The following is a 24,380-nucleotide window of genomic DNA, read 5'->3' as shown; positions in this document are numbered from 1 at the left end:
GGATGCTTTGTGGACTACCTGGCTGTGGAAAACAAGGTTTACTATGAAAACAACTCACCAGTAAAGCCAGGTAGACAGGCGCATTTATAGCCACCAATAAGGTCTGCGCATGATGCATTATGAAGACATGGAGAAGACTGACATTCATTAATATTTGTTTCACAAGTTGTACCTATGAATGTAGAATCAAGGAAGGGGGAAATAAGTTATTCCATAGCACCCTGAGGTAAAGACTGACATTTATTTCAACTGAATATAACTCGCACATTAGAATTTATTTGACTCCCTTTTTATATTCAGGCCTGTCTGTTTATGACAGATGTTTATCTTCTGAATGTTTAAGTTGTTCACTAATTTTTCAAAAATATTAAAAGTACAGTCATCAAATAGTTATACTATGACTTAAAGCAGATAATTTCCTTATTATAAAAATATAGAAGAGCAGAAAACATCTTACATTAGGTATAATTAAGTATATATTAAGTATATATTAAGTATAATAATTACGGTGGCATGAGAGGAAATATTTATGTCCATGAGAAGGCAGAAGTCATGATACTCCCAAAAAACTGTGGAAAGGAAATAGTTATAGACAGAAGTAAATGTATTCCACATAACTACTCAAAGTATAAAAATACTTTATTGCTAATATTTTTCAGTGAACCAAATTCTTTATCATTTGAAGACTAAATGAAAAATTGCATCAATTGTGTGATTTGGGAGGTTAAAGACATTTAAAAAAATAAAATGCAAACAATGATTTTTCTGAGTATATGAGTGGTAAAAATGTATTATTTTGCACTTGGACATTTGAATTATGGATTGATTTGCATTTTAATGATTAAATATCCATGATGTTTAAAAAATGGTGCTTTAAAAAGAAAATGGATACACTTTAAATTCCCCATGTAAGCTGAAAGCATAGCTGCAGCTATTAATGTGATTATCACTTATCAAAGCGATTAAATTTTTCATATAAATTGTACAAATATGCCAAAACCAAAACCTTTACCACACAGTTGTATTTTTTTTTCTCAATTCAAGGATATTAAAGCTTCAAAATATTTTAAAAGCTTGCTGAAAACAGTATCTCCTATTGCAGAACTTCACTGAATCCAAAAGATCCATTTTCAGCAGCCAAGACACCAGTTAGCAGACAACACCTAGTTCTATGCTATCATGAAAACAAAATAGGTAATTTTTTCAAGATACACTTCTTCTAACTGACATGTTTATTACTTCAGATGAAGTACATGCATCTCATCTGATATGTTAAAAAAATGGTACAAAAGTCTGAGTAGGTTTACAAAGTTATCATTCGGTGGATTTTTTTATACCTTCAAATCCATCCTGACAGATGCAACTAAAGGCATTCAGGTGGTCAACACAAGTAGCTCCATTGTGACAAGGGTCACTAAGACACTCATCCACTTCAATCTCACAGTTATGACCTGGAAACAAGTGAAGGATTCATTTAATTAGGAACACACCACTGGTGAATCATCAGTGCAGGCAGCAACAAAATGAAATAACTGAGCTTAGGTACAAGGAGTGAGCTTTTACCAATGAGCCATAAATTTTCTTTGGGGAATTCATTTCTTGTTGATTAAAGAAAAAAAGAGAATTTAATGTTCAACAAAGAATTTGTTGAGTCCTTACAGATGTAGTAAAAACCTTGCATATTTTCATATTTTATGGGCAAGAAAGCCTTGAGTTTTCCTAAAACATCACAAGTGTAAATATGGTTTCCAACAGCAAAAAAATACAATCTTTCTCTATTTTTTCATTAATTTATTAATTTATGGTTTTGTTTACAATATCTTTATGGGAAATGTTGGGAAATGTTTTAATTATGGACAAATATTTTCTCATTTTGTAGAAATTAAAAATCAGAAAGTTAGATATTGGCATGTATTTGTAAATATGCAGAGGAAAAAATATTGATATTGATTTCTAGTTGTGAATAATATATCTAATATTTTTTCTGGCATCAAATACATTATTACTAATGCTTCAAGACAGATAAAGCTCCTGATTGTTTCTGAGGGATTTTGAGGGTTTTAGTGGACCACAGAAAAAAATTAAATTACTGGTCCACTGTTATGCAGATATAAGAATTTAAACAAACTTTTCAATAAAAAAAATATTTCTCCAAGGATTATCACAAGTAAAATCATACAATTTGACTTTATATTTTTATAATAATAATAAAATAAACCAATCATAGAAATAGGAGAAAGCATTTCATTGCATTAAAGAAACAAATACTGCTGCTCCTAAATAGTAGATTATTTAATCTAAATCAATGCTTATGTAAGGATGTAGAGCAGCAAGTTAAGAGCTATGCAGTTGCCTCAAGATGTCAGTTCCTCTTGTTGTCTGTGTCCTCCTTGACTATTGAGAGAGATTTTAGAGTCATCTTATTCTTTCTTTGGGATCCCTGTCAAAGTTGCTGGAGTTAGGACAGATCTGGGTAATGCAGCTGATCTGCCACTCAGGGAATTCCTACTACCCTTGTTTATTCACCACATAGTTGATCAAAAATACCTGTATATGTATCTAGAAAGACTTTTTTTTTTTTTTTTTTTAACACTGTCATCTCAAAATACAAAGTCAGTATGCTGACATAGCCAAACTAATTTTAATCTAGTCAGTCTAATGACAATGGCCGGCAGGGTAGATACAAACATGAGTCGTTAAACCTGCCCAGGATCTTGGATGTATGTTTAGCAGTTGAGACCCTTGTTACTGCACTCTTACTATTACAGGGAGCACAAAGGAGATAAATTAAGGCCAACTTGCATATGGCTGAGAGTTCAAATCACATCAGTGTAAGGCAGACACCATGTCTAAAATAGTATAAGGAGTAATTGGAGTGGAAATAGTCCCTTGTAGTCAGTGTTTTTTACAGCTGAATACTCTTACTCAGCCAAGTACTTTTGTGTGCAAGGAAACAAAAGTTGTTTCTGACTGAATCAGAGGAACACTGCTAAATTATCTATTGCTACTTTTGAACCAACTTCTTTTCTCTGATTTAGGACTGACTGAAACATGTAAAATAGCACTTCTACGAACTCACCTATAAAACCAGGAGCACAGAAACAAAGATAGCCACCCACAATATCTTTACAGATGCTGGAGGCTCCGCATGGTTGTGATAGGCAGGCGGCAACATCTGCTTCACATAACTCACCAGTAAAACCTGTCAAAAAATAGAGTAACAGACGACTTAGGAAATTTATTACATTTAGTCTGATAAAGCAGACAAGTCATAGACCAATTAAATGTGTACTTTTCTTATGTTTTGAAATCTTATTTAAGATAGGGTAAAATATTCCACTTTCCTTGAAAGTTTCAATTTCATATACAGAATCACAGAATCACAGAATCTCTAGATTGGAAGAGACCTTCAAGATCATCAAGTCCAACCCAGGCCCTAACAACTCAACTAGATCATGGCATTGAGTGCCACATCCAATCTTTTTTTAAACACGTCCAGGGATTGTGACTCCACCACCTCCCCGGGCAGACTATTCCAGTACCTTATCACTCTCTCCATGAAAAACTTTTTCCTAATATCTAACCAATATTTCCCTTGGCGCAGCCTGAGACTGTGTCCTCTTATTCTGTCAGTTGCTGCCTGGAGAAAGAGACCAAGCCCCAGGTGCCTACAACCACCCTTCAGGAAGTTGCATACAAAACAACTCTAAATGGAACAAAGTCATAATGACAAAGTCAATGATAAAGCTGTACTTCAAACTGTAATAAAAAAAAATTCAAAATCCAATAGGCATCAAGGAAATAATAATTTTCATTGATGACAGCATTTTTATTTTTGAACATACACAATAAATAGCTACAAGTAAATATTTTTTGTTTGACTGATATTTTTGAAATCTAGTAAATATATTCAACTAAGTGATATAAAACAGTTGAAAAATCAACCCATATGCATGGAGCTAGTACCCAAATGCGGAATATTAATGCAAAGTTTCAAATTTTAGACATTTTGGTTTGGTCATAAAACTTAGTGAGATAAACCATAAGAAGTACTGTTTTCTGGTCTTTGATTAGATGAGCACTTAAAATTTTCTAAATATTTTTAGTGCAACAAAGATCAAAATAGACTGGACTAATTTATTATAATTTAAAAAGTGCAGCCATGAAAAGCCACTAAAGACTTAAACCAGAGATTTGGTTCAGTGAATTAAATATAATGAATTCCAGTGTCTCATAAATTTAGACAACAAATCTGGCTGAAGGTCTGAACTTCACATTTAATTTAAAAATATATTTATAAAGTAATGTCATGCTTCAATAGCATGGGTATCATCGTGACAGATTCCAGTGTGCCATTGAGTTGCCCCATATCTGACATTGTGTTAATCAAATTTTTAGACAAAAAGGAATACTCTTTGGTCAAAGAAGTTCAAATAAATCTGTAGTGCTACAGTATACTGTGATAGCTTTAAAAACTAAACATAACCTAGTTTTAATAGTGTTTATTAAGTGCAGTTGAGTATAATAAATAATTATGTAATTTCAAAAGTTCAGTACCGCTTGGACATTGTCTTTAAACGAAAAGAAAATGTTCTTGAGGCATGAATGAATACCTCCTGATCTGGAAGATTTTTTTACTTCTGAACATCTTGTTACATGATGTACAGCAACATGATGATGGACAGCAGGTTCTGACCATCAGGATAAATTGCTGGAACATGCTGCACTTTACAAATTCTGGCTTGTGGAATGACCCTTAGAGGCATAAATACAAGGCAATGCATATTAAAACCACCCTACACATGCAGTCATTTTAGTTTCTAAATCAGTAGATGCAGAAAGGTGACTTTAAGCTATGTTTGAATTCCATCTTAAACACCAGCTGTGCAATATTCTTGCACAGCTGAAGTTTTTCTCCTTGTTGATTGCCATTAAAAATTTAAGTCTCTCATTTTTGCCTTTGTAAATAGCTCTAAACATCTGCATAATGAAGTACTACATAAACCTAATATAAAAAAATGATGATAAAGAAATAAAATGGAAATGTTGAACAATGATGGTAACAGCTACGCACAGATATATCTATAGCTGTTGCATATATGGCTTTCATTGAAATAAAGGAAATAGAAAAGCCAAGGTTTTTTTTTTTTTTTTTTCCTTGATGAAATAAAAATTATTATTTATAATAACTTTATAGATTTGAAATAAAAGTCTTAACATGTGTATCCTTTTATTTTTGTGTTTTGAATTAATTATCAAAGTATTGCAGCATGGATTATTGGGCTTTGAGCAATTTGATCTACTTAAAGAAGTCACTATACTAAGTTGAAGAACAAAGGGTAGAGGTTTCAGGGCTCAATTTTAATATTAAACATCTGGTTATATAGGCTTTAATATATAAACATCTGGTATAAGGCTTCTCATCAAAACAGATTCAGTTGCAGTACTTAAGAATATACCATTTCCTACAAAAAGAAATGAGCACGTTTTGATTTATTTTTCCGTCACCGATATCCAAAAGATACTTCATAAGTTTAGATAGGGAAAATTTAGCAACAGAAAATATATATATATGTTAAATGCCGTATTTACATTCTTGATACATTTCTGACAAACCTAAATGCCTCACGACAAAAGTGATTTTTACTAGTCAGACTGTGACACTTAAACTCTCCAGGGAGATCACTGAATTGTGATCAATTCTGACATAGTCCAGCCACACAGTGATTTATGGCAATTTTACCACATGGCTCCTTATATTCTGGATGGCAGGTACATCTGAAACTATTATCTGAAACCTCACATTAAAGGTTATTGTCAGAGCCAGCAGGACTTGATGTGCATTCATTCATTCTTATTGAACAAATACCACTTCTGGGGAAAAAGATTTATGGTTCCTGTTAAAATTAGAAAAGCTTAAACAGACTGAAAAAAGAAAGAAATTAGATAATTTAATAAATTAATTTAAAATCTGGACAATATTTTCATTGTCATTAAGATTCTTACATAATGGGTTGCCAATTTCTCCTTATTTGTAGTGAACGGGATAATAATTATATATAAAACCATTTCATTGATTTTTGGGAGAGAGTGGTTGCAATTGTTTTTGTCGTTTAACATCTATCATAATGAAATTCTGCTTTTGCTTGGGTCCTCTGGAATTTCAAATATAAAAATTGTACTTATTGGAAAAAATGATGCAAAATATAAAAATTGTAAAAAATATGCAATTAATATTAGCAGTGTTGAACAAAATAGAGAAAGGGTAATAGGAAAAATCATCACCTTGGCATGTGTATTGAGTTTGCTTTGGCCAGGTTTTAGTAGTAGGGTGGGGGTTTACAGGGGTGGCTTTTCTGAGAAGTTGCCAGAAGCTTCCCCCATGTCTGACCGTCAACGCCAGCTGCCTCCAGGACAGACCCCCTGCTGGCCAAGGCCAAGGCCATCAGCAAATCGCAGAAATCCTTCTGTGATAATATTTAAGGAGGAAAAAAGTGATTGCACAGATGTAATTGTGGCCAGAGAAAAGTGGGTAAGAACAAGAGGAAAGCTCTGCAGCGACCAAGGTCAGTGCAGGAGGGGCAGAAGGTTCTCCAGGTGTCAGAGCTGAGAATTTCCTGCTGCCCATGGTGCAGCTCATGGAGCTCCTCCATGCCTGAGCAAAGTGGATGCCAGATAGAAGGCTGTGTGTGATTGCAGCACGCAAAGCAATCACACGGAGATAAGAGATTTGCAGGGCAGAGTTGCTCCTCAAGAGAGAGCAGGGCCGAGAGCCCCAGCCTGTTTATTTCTTACATTTTATACATTTGTGGGTCTGGTTGTGGATTGGCTTCTGGGGTTACTACCTTTCATCCCAGTGGCCAGACCAGCTGTCAGTTACAATTGTTTTCAGGTTAGAAATGTGTAAACAAAGGACAGGGAATGAAAAACAAAGGGTTTGTTTATGTTCCCATGTGTGAGAAAAGCGAAAACTGCTCCTAATACTGTGCAGAAACTAAAGAAACTGACTCCATCTTACGAACAAGTAGAAGGCTTTAAAAAAACTCAGAAAAAACAGGGTGACAGCTGTGAACTCATGGGAAATGCACACTAGAGGAGGCTTCTGGCTGGGGTTTGCAGACCTATGGACAGTGGACTCCACTCTGGAGCAGGTCTCCCAGTAGGACTTGTAGCCTTATGGGGGAAATCACACTGGAGCAGGCCGTCCCTGAAGGACTGCATCCCATGGAAAGGGACCCAAGTCTGAGCAGTTCATGAAGAACTGCAGCCTATAGAAAGGACTCACGCTGGCGTTCACAGAGTACTGTCTCCCATGGGAGGGACCCCACAGTGAAGCAGGGGAAGGACTCCTCTCCCTGAGAAGCAGCACAAAGAGACTGGGGTGAACTGACCATAACCCCCAATCCTGTCTTCCTGCACCACTTGGGGGTAGAAGGGAGAGCATGGGAAGGAGGGAGGGGTGGAGGGAAAGGTGTTTTTAAGATTTTGTTCTACTTCTCATTTTCCTGCCCTGGGTTGTAGTAGTAAATTCAGTTAATTTTTCCATGTCAGGTCTGTTTTGCCTGTGACAGTAGTGTGGAATTGATCTCTCCCAGTCCTTATCTGACCTCAGGAGCCTTACCTTATATTGTCACCCCTTCCATATATTTGTCAAGTGTGGTGGTTCTTTAGTGAGACCCAGATGACTGTCGATGGCAAAAGGCAAGAGCCTGCTCTTTGTCCGGGGGTGGGGCGGGAATTATAGCTTTATTTGGTCCAGAGCTCTTTTAGCTCCTTTCCCATCCCCGCCGATGCCAGAGAGACTGAGGTCCTGCCCCTGCTGGGGCTTTTTCCCCGGGGGATGGGCCCAGAGGCAGGGACAAGCCACTGCTCAATCAGGGATAAAGTGGGAGTGGAACAGATTTGGATTACATTCCAGTGTGGGGGATGGGCGTGGCCGAGCAGGGACAAACCATGGGATGCAGTTCCCAAGGGGAACAGGGAAAAAAACATTACAAATCCAATATAAAAATGAAAAACAATATAAATCCAAATAATGCACTACAACAGTCAAGGACAAAGATAAAGCGCCTTTGAGAGGTATCTGGCATCCTGCCAGGGTCAGCCCACCAAAATATGAAAGACAGAGAAAACAAATAATGCTCTTGCCTTAGACAATACAAGAAGAAAGTGTTTTATTCTGACCATCTCCTCTAAAAAATAGATGTGATTGCTGTATTGAAGTAACCAATCACAACTATAAGAGACATAGTAGAAGATGCAATTTTCTCTGTTGTGTCCTTCTTACATATGCAACTCAGAGAACAAAACCCATTAATTCTCAGTAAAGACAATTCAAACTTCAACAATTATATTAGAATAAGAGACTTGCCCTCTAAAAGTTTTAAAACTTCATGTTCCGAAAGGTAAGAGACTGAGAAATCATGGCAATACAACTTTAAGGAAGTCATGTTCTCTGAAGACTGCTCATTTTCACAAGCAGACATTCTGATCTAACAACAGCAACAATCCGAAAAATTCAGATTGTTCTGTTCTTGTGAAAATCTCATCTGCTTTATTTCTCAGTAGAGGTTGAGGAAAAGTAAAAATTTGTGTTTATGTATGTTGGAGTCCAGGGCATTCCTTTGGCTGCCCTGGAGGGTCAGAGACCTGGACAGGGGCATCTGGGACCCTGGCCCAGAGCCCAGAGGGACATTGGCTTTGATCTCAGTCCATGGGAAAGGCTTCCTGCACTGCGGGAAGGATTGCAAGCCACAAGAGTGTGAAAGATAGTAGTTTAGTATATCACAGGGTGAGAAAGCAGTAGGTTTGGGTTTATAGCATTGAAGTGAATGGGGGCATGATGGAGGATTTGGGGCGTTGTCTCCTGCTTCTTCTTTCTTCTTCCCTCACTCCATTTTCAGCAGTGATGGTGGCACAAAGTAGATTAAAGAGATAGGGTCAAAGTAGAGATGACCTGTTTAGTATAAGTGATAGGTATTGGCAAATTATGATAAATAAAGAATACATAGCAATTAGTATAAAAGATAGCGACAGCCCAGTGTGAGGAGGAGTCACCAGATGCCCAGGCAGCTGCACAGACCTTTGTTGGGCACTGAGAAATTTGTAAGATAAGAAACAATAAACGAAGCATGCAACCTTGAAAAATCAGAACCTGAAGACTCCGTTTCTTTCTTGCGTTTGGCTCAAAGCTTTGCAGAGGGCGAAAAGACTCTAAAACCACCTGAATCTCGGAGAAAAAACCCGAGATATGTACACATAGTCTGAAAGAGAGTTTAATAATGTATAAGACTGTACTTTCATGAGTGCTTAGGGTGTTTGTACATCAGTTTTTACCTACATGTGTCAGTCCTGCAATAAACAAAAATAAATAAATACTATAAAGCAAAAGAATTTTAAGATTTGCAATTCAATTTCCTGTCATAAGCTTTGACGTACTTCAAGAGTTTTAGATGTTTTGCAAAGTTTTTTCAACTAAGTAATAAGTGGAAAAAATGAAATTTCTAGGCCAAAAGTCTATTTTTATCCCATCATGTCAACATTTTCTGATAAATAATGTTTCATTGGATATTCCTCAAAAAGTTATACTGAAAGCTGAAAAGTAATGATTACAAGTTTGTAATTGCTTTGAATTTTGTGATAACATTTTCTGACTGGAAGACTGAAAAAGTAGTTTTTCAACAAAAACTTCTGTGCATCATTTAAGCCTAATTCAGTCTGGAGAGGAACTTAAAAGAGCAGTCAGTCCACTTTCTGCTTACCACTAACTCAATTTGGTATCAACAAATACGTGTATATTTTATAATATTCTTCATATCCCAGAAGTACTGCCTCAGCCATATTAGGTTATTTACTGTAAAAACTAATATGACAGTGGTGGCAAGCCAATGTCCCTGACACAGGCAATGAAGGTGATTTCATAGAGGCTACCAATGGATTTACTCTAAGATCAAATCTGATTCAGGCAGTTCCCAGGAGACAGACGTCACAGGCAGAGCTTACAGAGCCAGAATCATATGCTGTAGGAGGCTGAATCCACAGCCCTTTCTGGCCCTCTTCTAGGCTTTTACTAAGCAATTACTGTTGGCCAATTTGTCCTAGTCACCTTTGTGCTAAAGCAGAAGTTCTTGGCACAGGCACATTAATATCCCTTCACTGATATATTTGCAGGGTCTGCTCAACCCTGGAGATTAATTTTTAGCTACACATGCTTCAGTTATGCTCCAACACAGGAGAGTTAAAGGGCACTGTTATTTCAATTGCATGAATGTAGTCCATCACAGAATCACTGTGTACCCAAATACAAGTTATCTGACATATCTAAAAATTTAAAAATTGTCAGATTAAGTTGAGTTCTTTGGAAGTGAGAAACAAGATGTTCTCAAATATTTCAGTCACTACTTATTGAACACAAGTGCTTTTCTGATAATAATCTTCATTCACCAATGAAATCTAGCATTATGGATAATAACATAATGTCATGATTGAAATCTGAATACCTACAGCTCCAGAGAGAGGCACAAACCCTTTGGAGCAATAAATGTTAATAAACTTTGTGAGATATGTAGTAGGTGATCAACATATATTCCAGTCATATCCTGTGCTGACTCTGTATGCAGAGTACATGCCTTAGTACCATATTTTAAAGTACTGTGTTCAAATAGCTTCAATTTAATAAATTTAATCAAAATTTATTATTCATATAGGTCATATGACAGCAAAGCAGGCAGGGCACAACTCACTGACAAGCAATTCAGTTCCACAGCACCTAAATGAGAGAAGCTGAGGAAATCCATTGTTGTAACCAAGTCTAGCACAGCACAGTGGTTACCAGACAACGTGCAGTGACAAAGTAGGCCTGAGAAGAAGCCTGGAAGTCAAAGTCAGCAAGGCAAGGTCAGATTGGCAGGAGCCTGCAGGTACACCCTGGTGTATGGCAAGGAGATACATCTCTTCTAGAACAAGCAGAACTCTTGGAAAAATATCTGAGGGTGGAGATTTCTTTTTCAACAACACAAGTACATGGCTCAATCCCTTTGAGGACTGATTTAGCCCAAAATCTCTGGATTTGTTTTTGCAAATTGCTGCCTGGATGCTTCCAATTTTCTATGAGTTTGCTTATGACTGCCAAAGAGGAATCATCTTTGCTCGGCTGAACTTTCTTTCTTTTCCAGAACACTGCTAGAGTTTTGGCCTGTCTCTCTCCCAGATTGGTGCCATTTGCACATTCAGATACAATATTCCTAATTCAGTAATCCAGGTCATTGATAAGGAACATTCATGAAGAGCTTTAGTGGACCCAAGATACTTTCAGTGGTGTTCTTTTCTACAATAAATCACTATCATCTTTTAGTACCTTTTTTCCAGTGAGTTACATGTTGTTCAATGGTAGTTTCACTGAGACAATGCCCCCTTGGTTTCCTTATAAGAATGATCATTAATCAAGATATGTAGAACCTTTTTTCTTATCACAAAAGTTTATAACCATCTTAAAACTCAAATTACAATGGTTTCACACATTTTGCTCTTGAGAAATTCATTTTACCTAGGGACTGTAATATTTTTGTTGGCTTCAGATTCTTATAAATAGTTCAACTTCCCATTTTCTCTAGTATTTTTTAAAGAATTCAAGTTTGATCTGACAGTTCTATACTTCATTTCTGCTCTTTTCTACCTTTCTGTAACTTGGCTGAACCGCAAGCCTACAGCTCTGAAATTGCTCTAAATCCTTTCTAAATACCACAGCTGAAGTTGTAGCCAGAAAACCCCAGATTTAACAGCATGTATTTTCATTTTAACACTCTAGGTTCTTCTGTGACTGATAAAATCATGCAGAAGACTATTTTGGAGGTTCTAGAAAAACCTGTGAAAACAACAGAGTATCAGTCACAGCTTCATGAGGGGAAAGTCCTGCTTACCAAAGTGAATTTCCTTTTAGGACAAAGTAACCCACTGTTAATCAAGGGAAGCCAAGTGATGTAATATTTCTGGATTTCAGTAAAGCTTTTGACACTGTTCTCACAGTATCCTCCTGGACAAAATATCCTGCACACAGCTGGATAAACCCATAATGTGATGGGTGAGCAGCTGGCTCACAGATTGAACGCAAAGGGTTGTAGTGAATGGGGTGTCATCAGACTGGTGACCAGTCACTAGTGGGGTTCCACAAGGCTGTGTCCTCATCCCTGTGCTCTTGGTCTTCAAAAATTACTTGGACACAGGACTCAAAGGAATAGTAAATTTACCAATAATACTAATCTGGGAGGAACTGTTGACTCCTTCAAAGGCAGAAAGACCCGGCAGAGAGACAAATTAGAATACTGGACAATCACTGGCCTTATGAAATTCAGCCAGGGAAAGTGTTGGATTCTGCACCTGGGTCAGAGCAACCCTGGATGAATGTACAGACTGGGGAATGAAATGCTGGAAAACAGTACTGTGGAAAGGGTCTGAGGGCTCTGACTCACAGAAAGTTGAACATGAATCAGCGGTGCCCTGACAACCAGGAGGACCAACCCTGTCCTGGGGGCATCAAGCACAGCCAGGCAAGGGAGGGGACTGTCTCACTCTGCTCTGTACTAGGATGTTGTCACCTCGAGTACTGGGGCTGGTTTGGGGTGCCACAATACAAGACAGATACACCCTTATAAAAAGTGTCCAAAGGAAGTCAACAAAGATGGTGAAGGGTCCTGAAGGGAAGCCATATGAGGAATGGCTAAGGTCACTTGGTATGTTCAGACTATTGCTTTTTAAGGGTTCTTCACCTGTTCTTGAATATAGTGCAAAATAGCAGAACAGAATTTCTGATCTAGAAAGTTTTTTTTAAAGGAATAAATCTGACCTTTCTATAACTTTTTTTCTGTTCATTCTCCCCTGTTTAGAATTTCTTTCTGCCAGTAAGGGCTAATGAGTCCACTCTGTCCCACTTGACTTCAATTACTATTTCTACTGTTTTGGACAAACTGGATCTTAAGCCATACAATTTAATGTGAAGATGTAGAACTACTGCTCTGCAGTATTTTTCTTTAAAGAAACACCCTTAAACCTAGGCAAAAGGGCACAACGGCTAGGTATATCCTCCAATACTGTAAGAATATTTTTGTTGATTCCACTAAAAGATGGATTAGAACTAGAGGAAAAGGATTAAGGAAAAACAGATACATACTTTACTCTTACAGAAATACACCAGAAGATGTACAGCTATTACAACAGAAGTTTGATTACTGTACCACAACAGGCAGCTTCAGAATTTCTGTTATCTCAGAATCTTTCCACTAAGGAAACACATAATAAGTTTTTATTCTGACTGTGCTTGCTGGATTGAAATGTTATTTTATAATATTGTGGCTAAAAGGTTATCTTATAATTTTGTGGTGTGATGCATTAAGACAACACCTTACAATGTTTTACAACTGCAGAATAAAATAACCACAAAAATAGAAAAAATACAACAAAAAAGCCAACCTTGTGAAATAATATCTGTTATCCATTTTCATTTTCCCATTAGGACTGCTAAGTTGTCAGTGTTTGCTACTTCTTTTGACATGATGTCAAGATCTGCTGAGAAGGTGCTATGTATTGTATAACATAACTTGATTGTTATTAGGAATAGGTAATTTATTACCCTTTCCGATATAACATCTTCCTGTAATTGATATGCAAATCCAGTGGCATTTATAATTCCATTATGGATAATGAAAAATGAGAGTAAGAAGTTGCTTAATTTAAATAGTTTAACACAGTTAGAATTGGAGTAAAAGCACTGCTGCTAGCATATCTGTAAGAAAAAAGCAAACAAACAAACAAACAAAACCCCAAAAATAAAAGCAATGACAAAAATATAAACAACAAAAGCAATAATTAATATAAGTTACCTAACTACTCAATTGCACAGATTTTCAGCTTAACATCTCTGGAAAAAATTCACTGAAATATGAAGCTCCCAGTAAAATCAGCACAAACAATGGGCAATGTTGCCTTTCTTCCTCAGTTACATCTCAGAGGCATTGCTTGTTTTCAGATTACATGTTTCAAGAATAAGAAGATATAAGAAGATAAGAGGCTGAGCTGCCCCCCATTGTGTAATAGGATAGTGGATTAAATAGTCTTCAGTCCAATAGTCTCATTTTAGAGATGAATTAATTTGTTAGAGGAAGTAAGTTCAATGACTTTATTAAAAAGAGAATGGTTTCTGAAGCGCCACATGAAGTCAGGTATGCATTTCCTCAGGTGTTATAATGCATTAATTGGGTTTATATTATGCTTCATTGTATTTGTAATGTTCCCCTTTAACTGTATCACGTGGTTTGTCACTGCTTGGCCACGCCCATCCCCCCACACTGGAATGTAACCCAACTCTGTTCCACTCCCACCTTATCCCTGACTGGGCAGTGGTTTGTCACTGCCTCTTGCCCTGCCCCCTGGGGAAAAAGCCCCGGGACAGCCAGGGGCCTCGCTTTCTCGGGCACTGGTGAGCCACCAGGAAAGAGCTCCAGCCAAGGAAGGGCAAGACTCCAGAATAAAGCCAATATTCCCCCGGTGAGAGAGAGCAGACTCTTTCCTTTTGTCATCGGCGGTCGTCTGGTCTCATAAAGAAACTCCACATCTCACACTCAGGAGTGTAGAATTTTTTAAGTAATATTTAAGAAGACAAATATGAAAATAAAAGCAAACATACATTGGCTTGCTGTTCATGTCATTCATGGAATTAAGATTGGCAGGCAGTACTCCAGCAAAATTTTGGGGTTGAACTATGTCTTAGAATTTGCTGATATGCAATCTGTTGGACAGAGAGAAAGTACATAGACATTCCCTGTCATCTATCATCTATTTTCTAGTCTGTCTGTTGTAAATTTTAAAAATAATATGAGATCCAAATATGATACTTCATTTTTCATCTGATTAGAACACCATATGGTACTAGAAGAACTGGGGGAAAGAAAAGGGATTAATTCTGGTTATAGGAAAGAAAAGGAAAAGAAAAGGTGATTAAAGCACATAAAGTAACAACAGTAGACATTGCTGAAGGTCCGGTAAGGCAGTTCTCTTACTTGTTAGGAATTTTATACAGTATCTTTACTCCTTATTAATGCAAATAGAGACATAGAATATTAAAACTGAAAAAAATGCTAATTATATTTCAGTACATTATAGGACCAGAAGATTAGTTGGAAAGTGAGTTGTCAAAGAAGGAATTTATTTTAGAAAAGAGTAGAAAAGCATAAAGGCAGAACAAAAACATAGATGAAGAATTAAATGAGTGGAAATTTCAAAGAAAAAAGAAAAAATAATTTCCAAAATAAAGACTGTTAATATTTCTTTAGAAATGGTAGTAGAATAAAATTGTTTCTGTTTTGGCTATATAAATACACTGCTGAATTATTATTTTTTTAAATCAGAGATGTCCTATCAACATAGCAGATTCCAAAACCTTTGGATATTTCATTAGAAATTTGAATATATTTAGATATATGATGGACAAATAACCTATTATTTATCTACTTTTCAGAAATGGAAGTTTTGGAATAAACAGTTTTTAAACATATAAATAAAACATATAAAATTTTTATTTAGTAGATATACTATCAGGAAAATACCATATTTAGATTATTGCTTTAAATTCTCCACGAAGCATAAGATTTTAAGCCTATTGACCAAGCTTCTAGCAGTTTTCTGGAATATGAAAACATACGCTATTTGCATTTCTAATGTCAGAAATGGAAAAAGATAGAGAAGAATCACAGATTACATCATTAAAAATCTTATTAATTTCTTATTAAATGTGAATGGGATCCTTCTATAACCAAGAGGCACATGACCATGGGAACTTATTCCAATAATGTATCAGAAAACAAGAAAAATATAGAGATATCAAACATAAGAAGCAGCAAATTAAAACTTAGTCACAATTGGCAAATGAAATACTTTATAAAAGGATGTGACTTTGGTGAATTGTTAAATACAGCTATGATGGTTTTAACAGGTCTTTAAAATAACTGTTTTGTATTGAGTAATCATTCCTTTCCATCCTGTTACTGCCATTACAGTACTTTTAGTAGAATACACTCAAGCTAAAGGATGTTGTAGAGATATTTCCTTACCTGGGGGATTTAATAACCCATTACAGTGTTCCTCAAAACATCACTCTTTTGTGTCGGCTTTTGGTAACAGTAACTCAATGTCTTATTAGACATTTTGAAATAAATAGTGTTGTTTTTATAAGAAAAGTGTCAAATTTTTAAGTCATATGCTAGGGTTGGTGGATTGAATTGACATTACAAATGAGCAATTAATCAGTTTTCTTCCATGTATTTATAGTCTCATAAATTAACAGCACAGTTTTTGAAAAAAATGACAGGAAGTTGACAATTTTTTCTTGTTCTATTGCAGGAAAATTTTGTTTACCATTGGCATGAAGCCTATACTGAAAAATAGGAATGCAAGTAGAAAATTAGAATTATAAAAAAGAAACTTTCTTTATAAAGCCATTACACCAAATAAGGTATCTTTTTATAATAGCAAGAAATTTGCCAATGTAGTTGTCTTGGTTTGAAAAGACAGGTATCTGCTAGGGAGAGACAAGGCCCCTCTAGGAATGGGGAATTCCAATCCCTTCCCTCCAGGTTATTATAATTTGGAAGATTAAAAAAAAACCCCAAACTTTTCAGTCAGAGCTATGGGGGAAGGAATAACAGTCCTTTACTAGTAAATACAATAGGACAGGCAACAACAACAGCAATAATAATAATAATAATAATAGAACAGAACCAAGAACCCCGAGGGGCTTTGTCTCACAAGCCCCGGGCAGTCTGATCTCTTGGGACCCCAAGAGCACCGAGCTGAAACGGTGGAAACTCCGGTGCTGATGGCTGGAAGCGGTGGGTTGTCCTCAGCAGGCAGGGGGGTGTCCAGGCAGGCGAAGTGAGCAGTGCTGGAGAAGCCGCGGTGGCTGGACCTGGGCTGACCCAAAATCCAGCAGAGCAGGCGAAAAACTCTGAATTTCTGGGCGCTCCAACAGATGATAGAATTCTCAGGACCGAACCCCTCCGTTAACCTTGGAATCCATGCAGCTACCAGTCGCCCGACCGTCCATCCCGGAAAACCGAGAGCTGAAAAAAACCCCACCACCCTCACCTCCCGCTAAACTAAGTGATCCACCGCTTTTGTACAGGTTAAGCACCCTTTAACTATCAGTATTTAGTCTCCTAGCAACTTATGGGGGGAAAAATTCCACAGGAAATCTTAACCCCCAACAGCAGTAATTTCACCATGTTTATTTTCCTCTTTCTTCATCACAGCCTGCCTTAACAGCAAAGTCTTAGAAGAGATTTTTAATGAGCTTTTCAAAGTGTGTTGCTATTCTCATTTGTCCTTTCCTCCTTCCTATTTCCATCTGATATTTTTGAAAGTATTTCACCTTTTCCTTCTACGCTTGGTTGCAAGTATATAAACATAGTATATGTTGATGTACAATGAATAGTTTCCAGTGTCATCGTGTGAATCTTCTTCTTCGTTCTTCATTTAATTCTTTTCATCTTAAAACTGTAGTTAAAAGGTATATCCATTTCAAGATTTTTTTTTAAATCATTATATCTTGTTTTAAGTTTTCTTAATTTACCAACATTTTATATATTTCAGTATTTCAGTGCAAAAACTCACTAAAGACTTATTTCTATAAGAATAACATAATGAAATCTCTCTGAAGTAGAAATTGCAGGGGTTTTTTTTTATTTACTCTTAACTTTATGTCCAATTTCTAAAAGATAATAAAGATTAGGTTTAAAAGTCTTACTGTGCTGCTGGGAACATTTTGAACAAATAGAAGGTATAGATGCCAGTGAATTACAGAATACACCGTTCAGTATTACATCGTAGCGCACACTTTGAGAGCACTATGTCTGAGCAATTGCATTTCCACTATTGTGCACTTTTTCAGCAGCATTTTCATTTACATAAATCTCAAAGACTTTTGTCTGCATGAAACATGTATATTAAGGTTAGCATTACATCTTAAAACATGTATGGCAACTTTTTCCCAAAGTATGATAATTACAATTGAGGAAGCTTAAGACTTCTCTGTACTGTTCTCTTTCTTTTCTAGTGAAAACCATGAAAATAGAAAGAGCTATGTACATCTCAAACTTTGATTTACATAAAGAATTGGATAGGAGAAAGTGAGAAAACCGGTGAGTCATGATAAGGACAAATTAGTGAGTGACAAAAGGGAAAAAATAAAATAAAATATATATATTTACATACCAAGTAATGCAAAGACACTCTTCACCTCCCCCCAATGGCCATATGGCCTCTAGCAACAGCTACTTTAGATAATTCTTCCCAGGATTTTATGGCAGACTATATTAATTCATATGGAATAGAATATCTGTTTGGTATCACATTGGGGTCAGCTGTTCCAGCTTTATACACTCCCAGCTGTTTGTCCACTCCAGCCTACTGACTGTCAGGGCAAAATGAGACAGAGATGATGCTGTGCAAACACTGCTCAGCAACAGCCAAAACATTCCTGAGTTAGCAACATGGCTTTGGTCACAAATCTAGAACACAACACTGTAACAACTTCTGTGAAGAAGATTAGTTCTACCTCAACCAGACCCTGTCTGCAAAACCATTAGATTTTTTGTTTAGGGGGAGTACCCATTAAACATTCATTTTCTTGTGTATTATCTAGTCTTTCCCTTCTGATAATGAGAAGATCAGGGGCTTTTTTCCAGAGTGAAAAAGCAAAGAATGGCCTTTAATGACTAATTTTTCTGCTTCCTAATGTTGAAAATACTGTAGACTATTTCTGAACTATTTTTCTTTAAAAAAGGGAACTCCCAACTTGTGCAAATGTTAGAATTGTTGCCTTTTGCTGCTAGGTAGTTTATGAATAAATTGTTAGACATAATGTAAAAAACAGTTGAAGTTTAACTAATATTGTAAAGGGCTCCATGAAAAAAATAAAGCAAACAATCAGACCTTCAGCAGTAACAAATGACTGGACATGTTCAGGAATACCACTATTAGAAAAAATATCTTAATATACTAAGATTATCAAAACCACAGAAGAATTACTGGATTGACTAAAATATATATTTAACATTTCACAAATATCAGAGAAAAAAAAAACCTAGTGTATGGATGAGCTATGAATGTAAGGAAAAACTCTTGGGAAGGACTCCTAATAATGTCCCCTGTCACTCACTGTTTCCAGATAATGATTTTGCAAGGGTCAGTAAAAATGCCTGGTCCTGGAGACCTGTCTGCATAACCTCTGCTTTTCCAACATCTGACTTTACATGGCCTCAGCCTTCATCCTGAGTTAAAAACCAACACATCATGGGTGCCTGCAGAAGTCTCAGTATTAAGACTTTGCAAAAGTGACAACATCATGCAAATATATTGACTTCTATTTCCTTAAAATATTGAGTCCACTAACTACTGCTACAAGCAATTCTTTACTATTTGCTAAAAGAATACTCAAAGTATCTTGTGTCAATCTGCTGAACAACCTTTCTATAGCTGATTAGATGGACTTGTGTAGAAAGAATTCTATCCCAACACAAGTTAGGATGTTAGGTTGAAGAGAAACATCCTTTACAAATTGCATAAGTGAATTGTGACTTGGAGCAAGAAATCAATAATTGGAATTTTTAAGCTACGCATCAGGTAGTCTTTTTGGCAAGCAGAGCAACAGCTTCATGTGAAAAATGCTGCATTTTCTGATCAAGCAACTTTGAAATAAAAGCAAAAACTATCATTACAAATTCTATGTTAAGGATCATTGTGCAGCAGCAGTGTGAAGAACTGAATGATTTTGTAAACTTTTTCCATCTGTACTCATGATGATTCACTTTATTTTTTGAATCACAGCATGCAATAGTTTTTCTAAGGTCTCTTCCTGCAGTAAAAACTTTCATGTAGAAGCATCTAGTTAATAACAAGGGCTGCCAGAAAGGTTTGAAAGAAAGTACCGTCTTATTTCATGGTACACTAAACTTTAATAACAGCAAAACCTTCCAAAAAGGAAGAATTTGATTTACAACTTCCCTGTGTGTATGTTTACTCTTAATCACAAGTACTGCTACTTTGATTCAGTGTATTAAATTGAAAAAAAATTGATTTTAGTTTGAATCCATCAAGTGATAGGATTTTCTGCTTCAAAATCAGTCTCCTTTAGGATTCATGCTAACCATCCAGTAATCCCATAAATAAAAAGGGGAAAAAAAAGAAAAAAAAAAAAAAAAAAGAAAAAAAAAAGAAAAAGAGGAAATATGTATTCAGTTAAGTGTAGCAGGGCTAATACAACACTGAGGCACAAACAGGGATGGGAAAGAAACTGTGTAGCTGTGTAGTAGATGTAATGTTTTCTAAAAGAGAAAAATTGTGCATCCAACATAGAACTGTCTGAGAGCAGGAAAAGAGAGACTGTTTAGGGAGATATTATTAGTTTAGAAGCTTCCAGCAGTCTGTTCCCTTTGAAACCGCCAAACAGTCACGTGTTTTAAGAAACTCAAAGGATTTTTTAATATTGACTTAGAGAGTTTTGGGTTGTGAACTTGTCTAATCCTTTACCAAACCTTCCAAATAAATTCTCTAGTTATATCACATTATGTGGTAATAAATAGAGAAATGCAATGACATCTGTTAAAAGTTATTTATGTTTCTAAGATTCCCTCATGCTTGTCTTCTATAAACTTAAAGGGTCTTCATTTTTCCATAAGGAACTTGTTATATTCCATTGAGCAATTTTGATGACTGTCCTAGGTTACAATGTAAGATGTGCCCAAAGTACGTGTTTTATCACCATCTACATGAGATGTTGAAACTAGGTTGGGCAGTGTTTCCCTTGCCCCCTCCCTCCAGACTGTCTTCTGTTAATGGCCCATCAATGCCCTGCTGCATGACTCATAGGTAACTCCCTCCAGGAGCTATTTCTGTTTAATGGGCAATCAAGGACCCATTGCAAGACTGATAAAATGATATCAGCCCATTGTGAGATGCTCTGCCCAGGGGGAGGAGCCAAGCATTCCCACCTGGATATAATCTGGCATCTGGGACAGCACGGGCAGCCTTACCCACTGGATTCCCAGAGGACAAGAGCTACTGTGGTGGTGCGAGAATTGTTTTATTAGGTTTTTATAAGAAATTTTATGTTATGGTTCAATTTACTGCATCCCCAGTTCTGTAACCCTTTTGTGTTTTCTGTATAATAAGGTGTTTTGTGTCAGTCCTCCCACCCCTCACCTGACTTGGACCACCCCTTCTGCCCCCCCGCTCTGGGGCAGCCTGCCTATCACTTCGGGACCCCTTCCCAAGATTGCGAAATCATACGGAGAGGGCTTCAGGTGATAGGTCCCCCGGGGGGAATTCTTTTTCTCTGGAGGTGTTTGATCAGAGGCTTGGGGGTGGGCACACCTTGTTACCCCCTGAATCCCCTGATTTGTTGTCTTGTTGTAACCCCCCTTGAACCCCTCCCCCGCTTATAAGGTGGAGGAGGGAGATTCAAACTCTCTTCAGCTCTGCTCTCTCACTCTGTGGGCTCTCTGGCCTGCGGTTTGGACCAGCTGCGGACTTCCCGCAACTGGGTCTGAATAAATGTCTTTTAACCTGTTAAGCTGAGAGCCATCCTTTTCTGCTGCTGCTGCTGTCACGACACTACTTAGTCCAACTGCTGCTGAGAAGCTGAGCTGCTGGGTAAAGATAACCTGCGTGCCCATCCGAACTGGGAACATCTTGTAGCTGTGCAAATCTGGGCTAGCCGGAGGCCGGCATCCACCCGGTGCGGGACGAACCAGCTACAAGAAGCTACCAGACCTTTCTGCAGGATCACTGCTTCAACAAGACCACTTCATCTGGACTGCTACCCCCACGGTTTCAGGTTGTATTCTGACTCTGTCAGTGATCTTTTGTACTATTGCATGTGTTTTATCTTATTTTATTTTACCTTTTTTTTTCTCTCCTATTAAATTTTTTTTCTGACTTGGAGTCTCGTGCTGGTTTTGCCTTCAAGCCAGCACAATGACTTTCTGAATATATTGTAAAAAGTCACTTCCGATGACTTTCTGAATATATTGTGAAAATCCATCATCTTGTAGATTAAAATTTCCTTAAATATCACATAAATATTACCTGTGGACACCTTATAAATTTTAGAAAGAGGTTCCTCGCTTCTTTCTCAAACTGTGCATCTCTGCTTGACCATTTCAAGGCATGGTTTCCAAATGACAGACTACTGTTGTCATAAAATATAGCCCTTATTTTTCACTTTGTTTCCCCCCTTTTTAAAATTCGATACACATAGGTAATAATTTTATAGTGGGAGGATAAATTAATACTCATGAGAAGAAGATAGTTGATAAATTATTGAATACTCATAAAAATCTGGCATTGGACAAAACATTGCATATAAACAAACACTTTTATTCTTTTCAGATACAAACTTGATAAAATGTAGCACTATTATTAGGATTATGCAGAACTTTTTTAGATCTGGTCCACATGCATACAGCCTTAAAGACATTGTGTAGGTATGGTTAGTTCAATTCAAATTCACCTCAAAGTATTAGATTTATAAAGTAAAACTCGGCAAACATTCCTTCTTTAATAATAGAATCACAGGAAAATTTGAGTTGGAAATGATGTCTTATGGCCATCTAGTCTAATACTCACTCATAGTAATCCCAGCTAGATAAGGTAGCTAAGGGAACTGTCCTATCAATATTCAAATATGATTTCATAGATGGGGCTGCCACAAGCTTTCCAGAAAATATGTTCCAGTTGTTAACCACTTTCATAATGTTGTTGGTTTGGGTTTTTTTTCCACCTAAGTGTTTAATTTTCCTGCATTCTGACTTGTGTCCATTGACTCTTGCCCTGAAAGAATTTTGACCTGTGAGAAAACACTTGTTCTGTCTTCCCTGTATCCTTCCAGGAGGTAGTAGTAAGCCCCAATAAATTCTCTCAGCCTTTTCTTCAGGGCAAACAGGTCCAATTACTTCAGTGTCTCTGTATATCATGTTCTCCATTTTCATGGCCCTTTGCTGAACTTGCCTCAGTAAGGCAATGTCCTTCTTTTAGCAGAAAATGCAAAACTTAGATACAGTAATTCAGATGCAATTCCACAAGTCTGTAGCAGGGCACCTCACTCCCCACAAGAATTTATCTGTTGTTTGTAAACCAGTCAGGTAACTCAAGCAGGACTAGCTGTCTTGTGGATTATTTTGGTGCCATGGGATTAACCCTGGTCAGGCACCTCCCAACTGCTAATGAACATCTTACTGTTGAAGTGAGGTCTGGGAAGATAAGTCAGATTTCTGACTGACCTTTTGATACCCTCTTTTTATGACTATAAGACCTACACCATCTTTCAAAAAGCAGAAACCTGTACATTTTCTTTGAACTGTGTGGTGTTCCTCCCATGACTAGGGATTCTTCACCATTACTCCCCAGGGATTAAGTGAAAGAATCTGTGCACATTATTGTCATTTCAGTGGTAAGTTACATTTGACACCTAATCAATACTATTTTTTTCTCTAGGTTTAATGTAGGTCCCTTGATATAGTGCACTGTTTTATGTTATGATATAATCTGCTAATAGTTCTTTAGTTTTATACTGAGTAGTAATTCTGATTAAGATCTTTCATCTGTTCTCTCTGTAGCCCCTCAGATCCCAAAATCTGGCTATGCAGACCCAGAATCCTTTACTTGGGCTCCCTGGTGCAACAGCCTGTACCAGACTCTCACTGAAATGTCACCTGTCCCTGCCCTTTCTTTAATCCTGACCCTTGGTTGACTCCTCATCCCTCACCAGACAAAGCTCCATGCACTCCAGCTGAACACTGAAGTAGAGTGCAAACACTGTCTCCTCATCTGCCTTGTCTGTCCTTCCTGAAAAGCCTGTATCCTTCCACTGCAACACTCCAGTCATAGGAGTCATTCCACTTCGTCTCTGTGATGCCAAAATTAACCTAGCCATGCAAACATGCACACATCTCCGACTCCTCCTGCATATTCCCCATGCTGCTTGCATTTGCAGAGAGACATTGAAACTGGGTTCCTGATAAAGCCAATTGATTAGCTGAAATTCATTTGTGCTGTCCTACAGGTGTTCTATTGTCTTTCTGCAATGCTAAATACTGTCTAAACCATTGCTTTTCATCCTGCATTTTGCAGATGAGTAAATTCTTCACAAAGACCGTATCTAACAAGTGTTCAAAACAGTAATAGAAAATGTTTATAGTCTGAGATTTCATATGTGTACTTCTTACAGCATTTCTGTATTCATTTCATGCATATGATCTCACTTTTTAAACATAACAGGAAGATGTTTTCATATTTATTGTTGTGTTTGTGATTTCACAGAGCAAACACTGACAAAA

The 24,380-nt window shown here is 37.1% G+C and overlaps 1 protein-coding gene across 1 annotated transcript in view; it reads right to left on the bottom strand.

The window, feature by feature from the left end:
- The window catches only part of EYS (eyes shut homolog), a 718,062-nt gene that overhangs the window by 531,368 nt on the left and 162,314 nt on the right, over nucleotides 1-24,380 (bottom strand). The window contains 3 exon segments of the mRNA XM_040058168.2: nucleotides 59-172; nucleotides 1,338-1,451; nucleotides 3,080-3,202. Of these exon segments, the coding sequence (XP_039914102.1) occupies nucleotides 59-172; nucleotides 1,338-1,451; nucleotides 3,080-3,202 (351 nt within the window).

The sequence above is a fragment of the Hirundo rustica genome, chromosome 3 (assembly GCF_015227805.2).
Source record: "Hirundo rustica isolate bHirRus1 chromosome 3, bHirRus1.pri.v3, whole genome shotgun sequence".
In the NCBI taxonomy this organism is placed as follows: Eukaryota; Metazoa; Chordata; class Aves; order Passeriformes; family Hirundinidae; genus Hirundo; species Hirundo rustica.
This window is presented reverse-complemented; position numbering and strand designations above follow the sequence as displayed.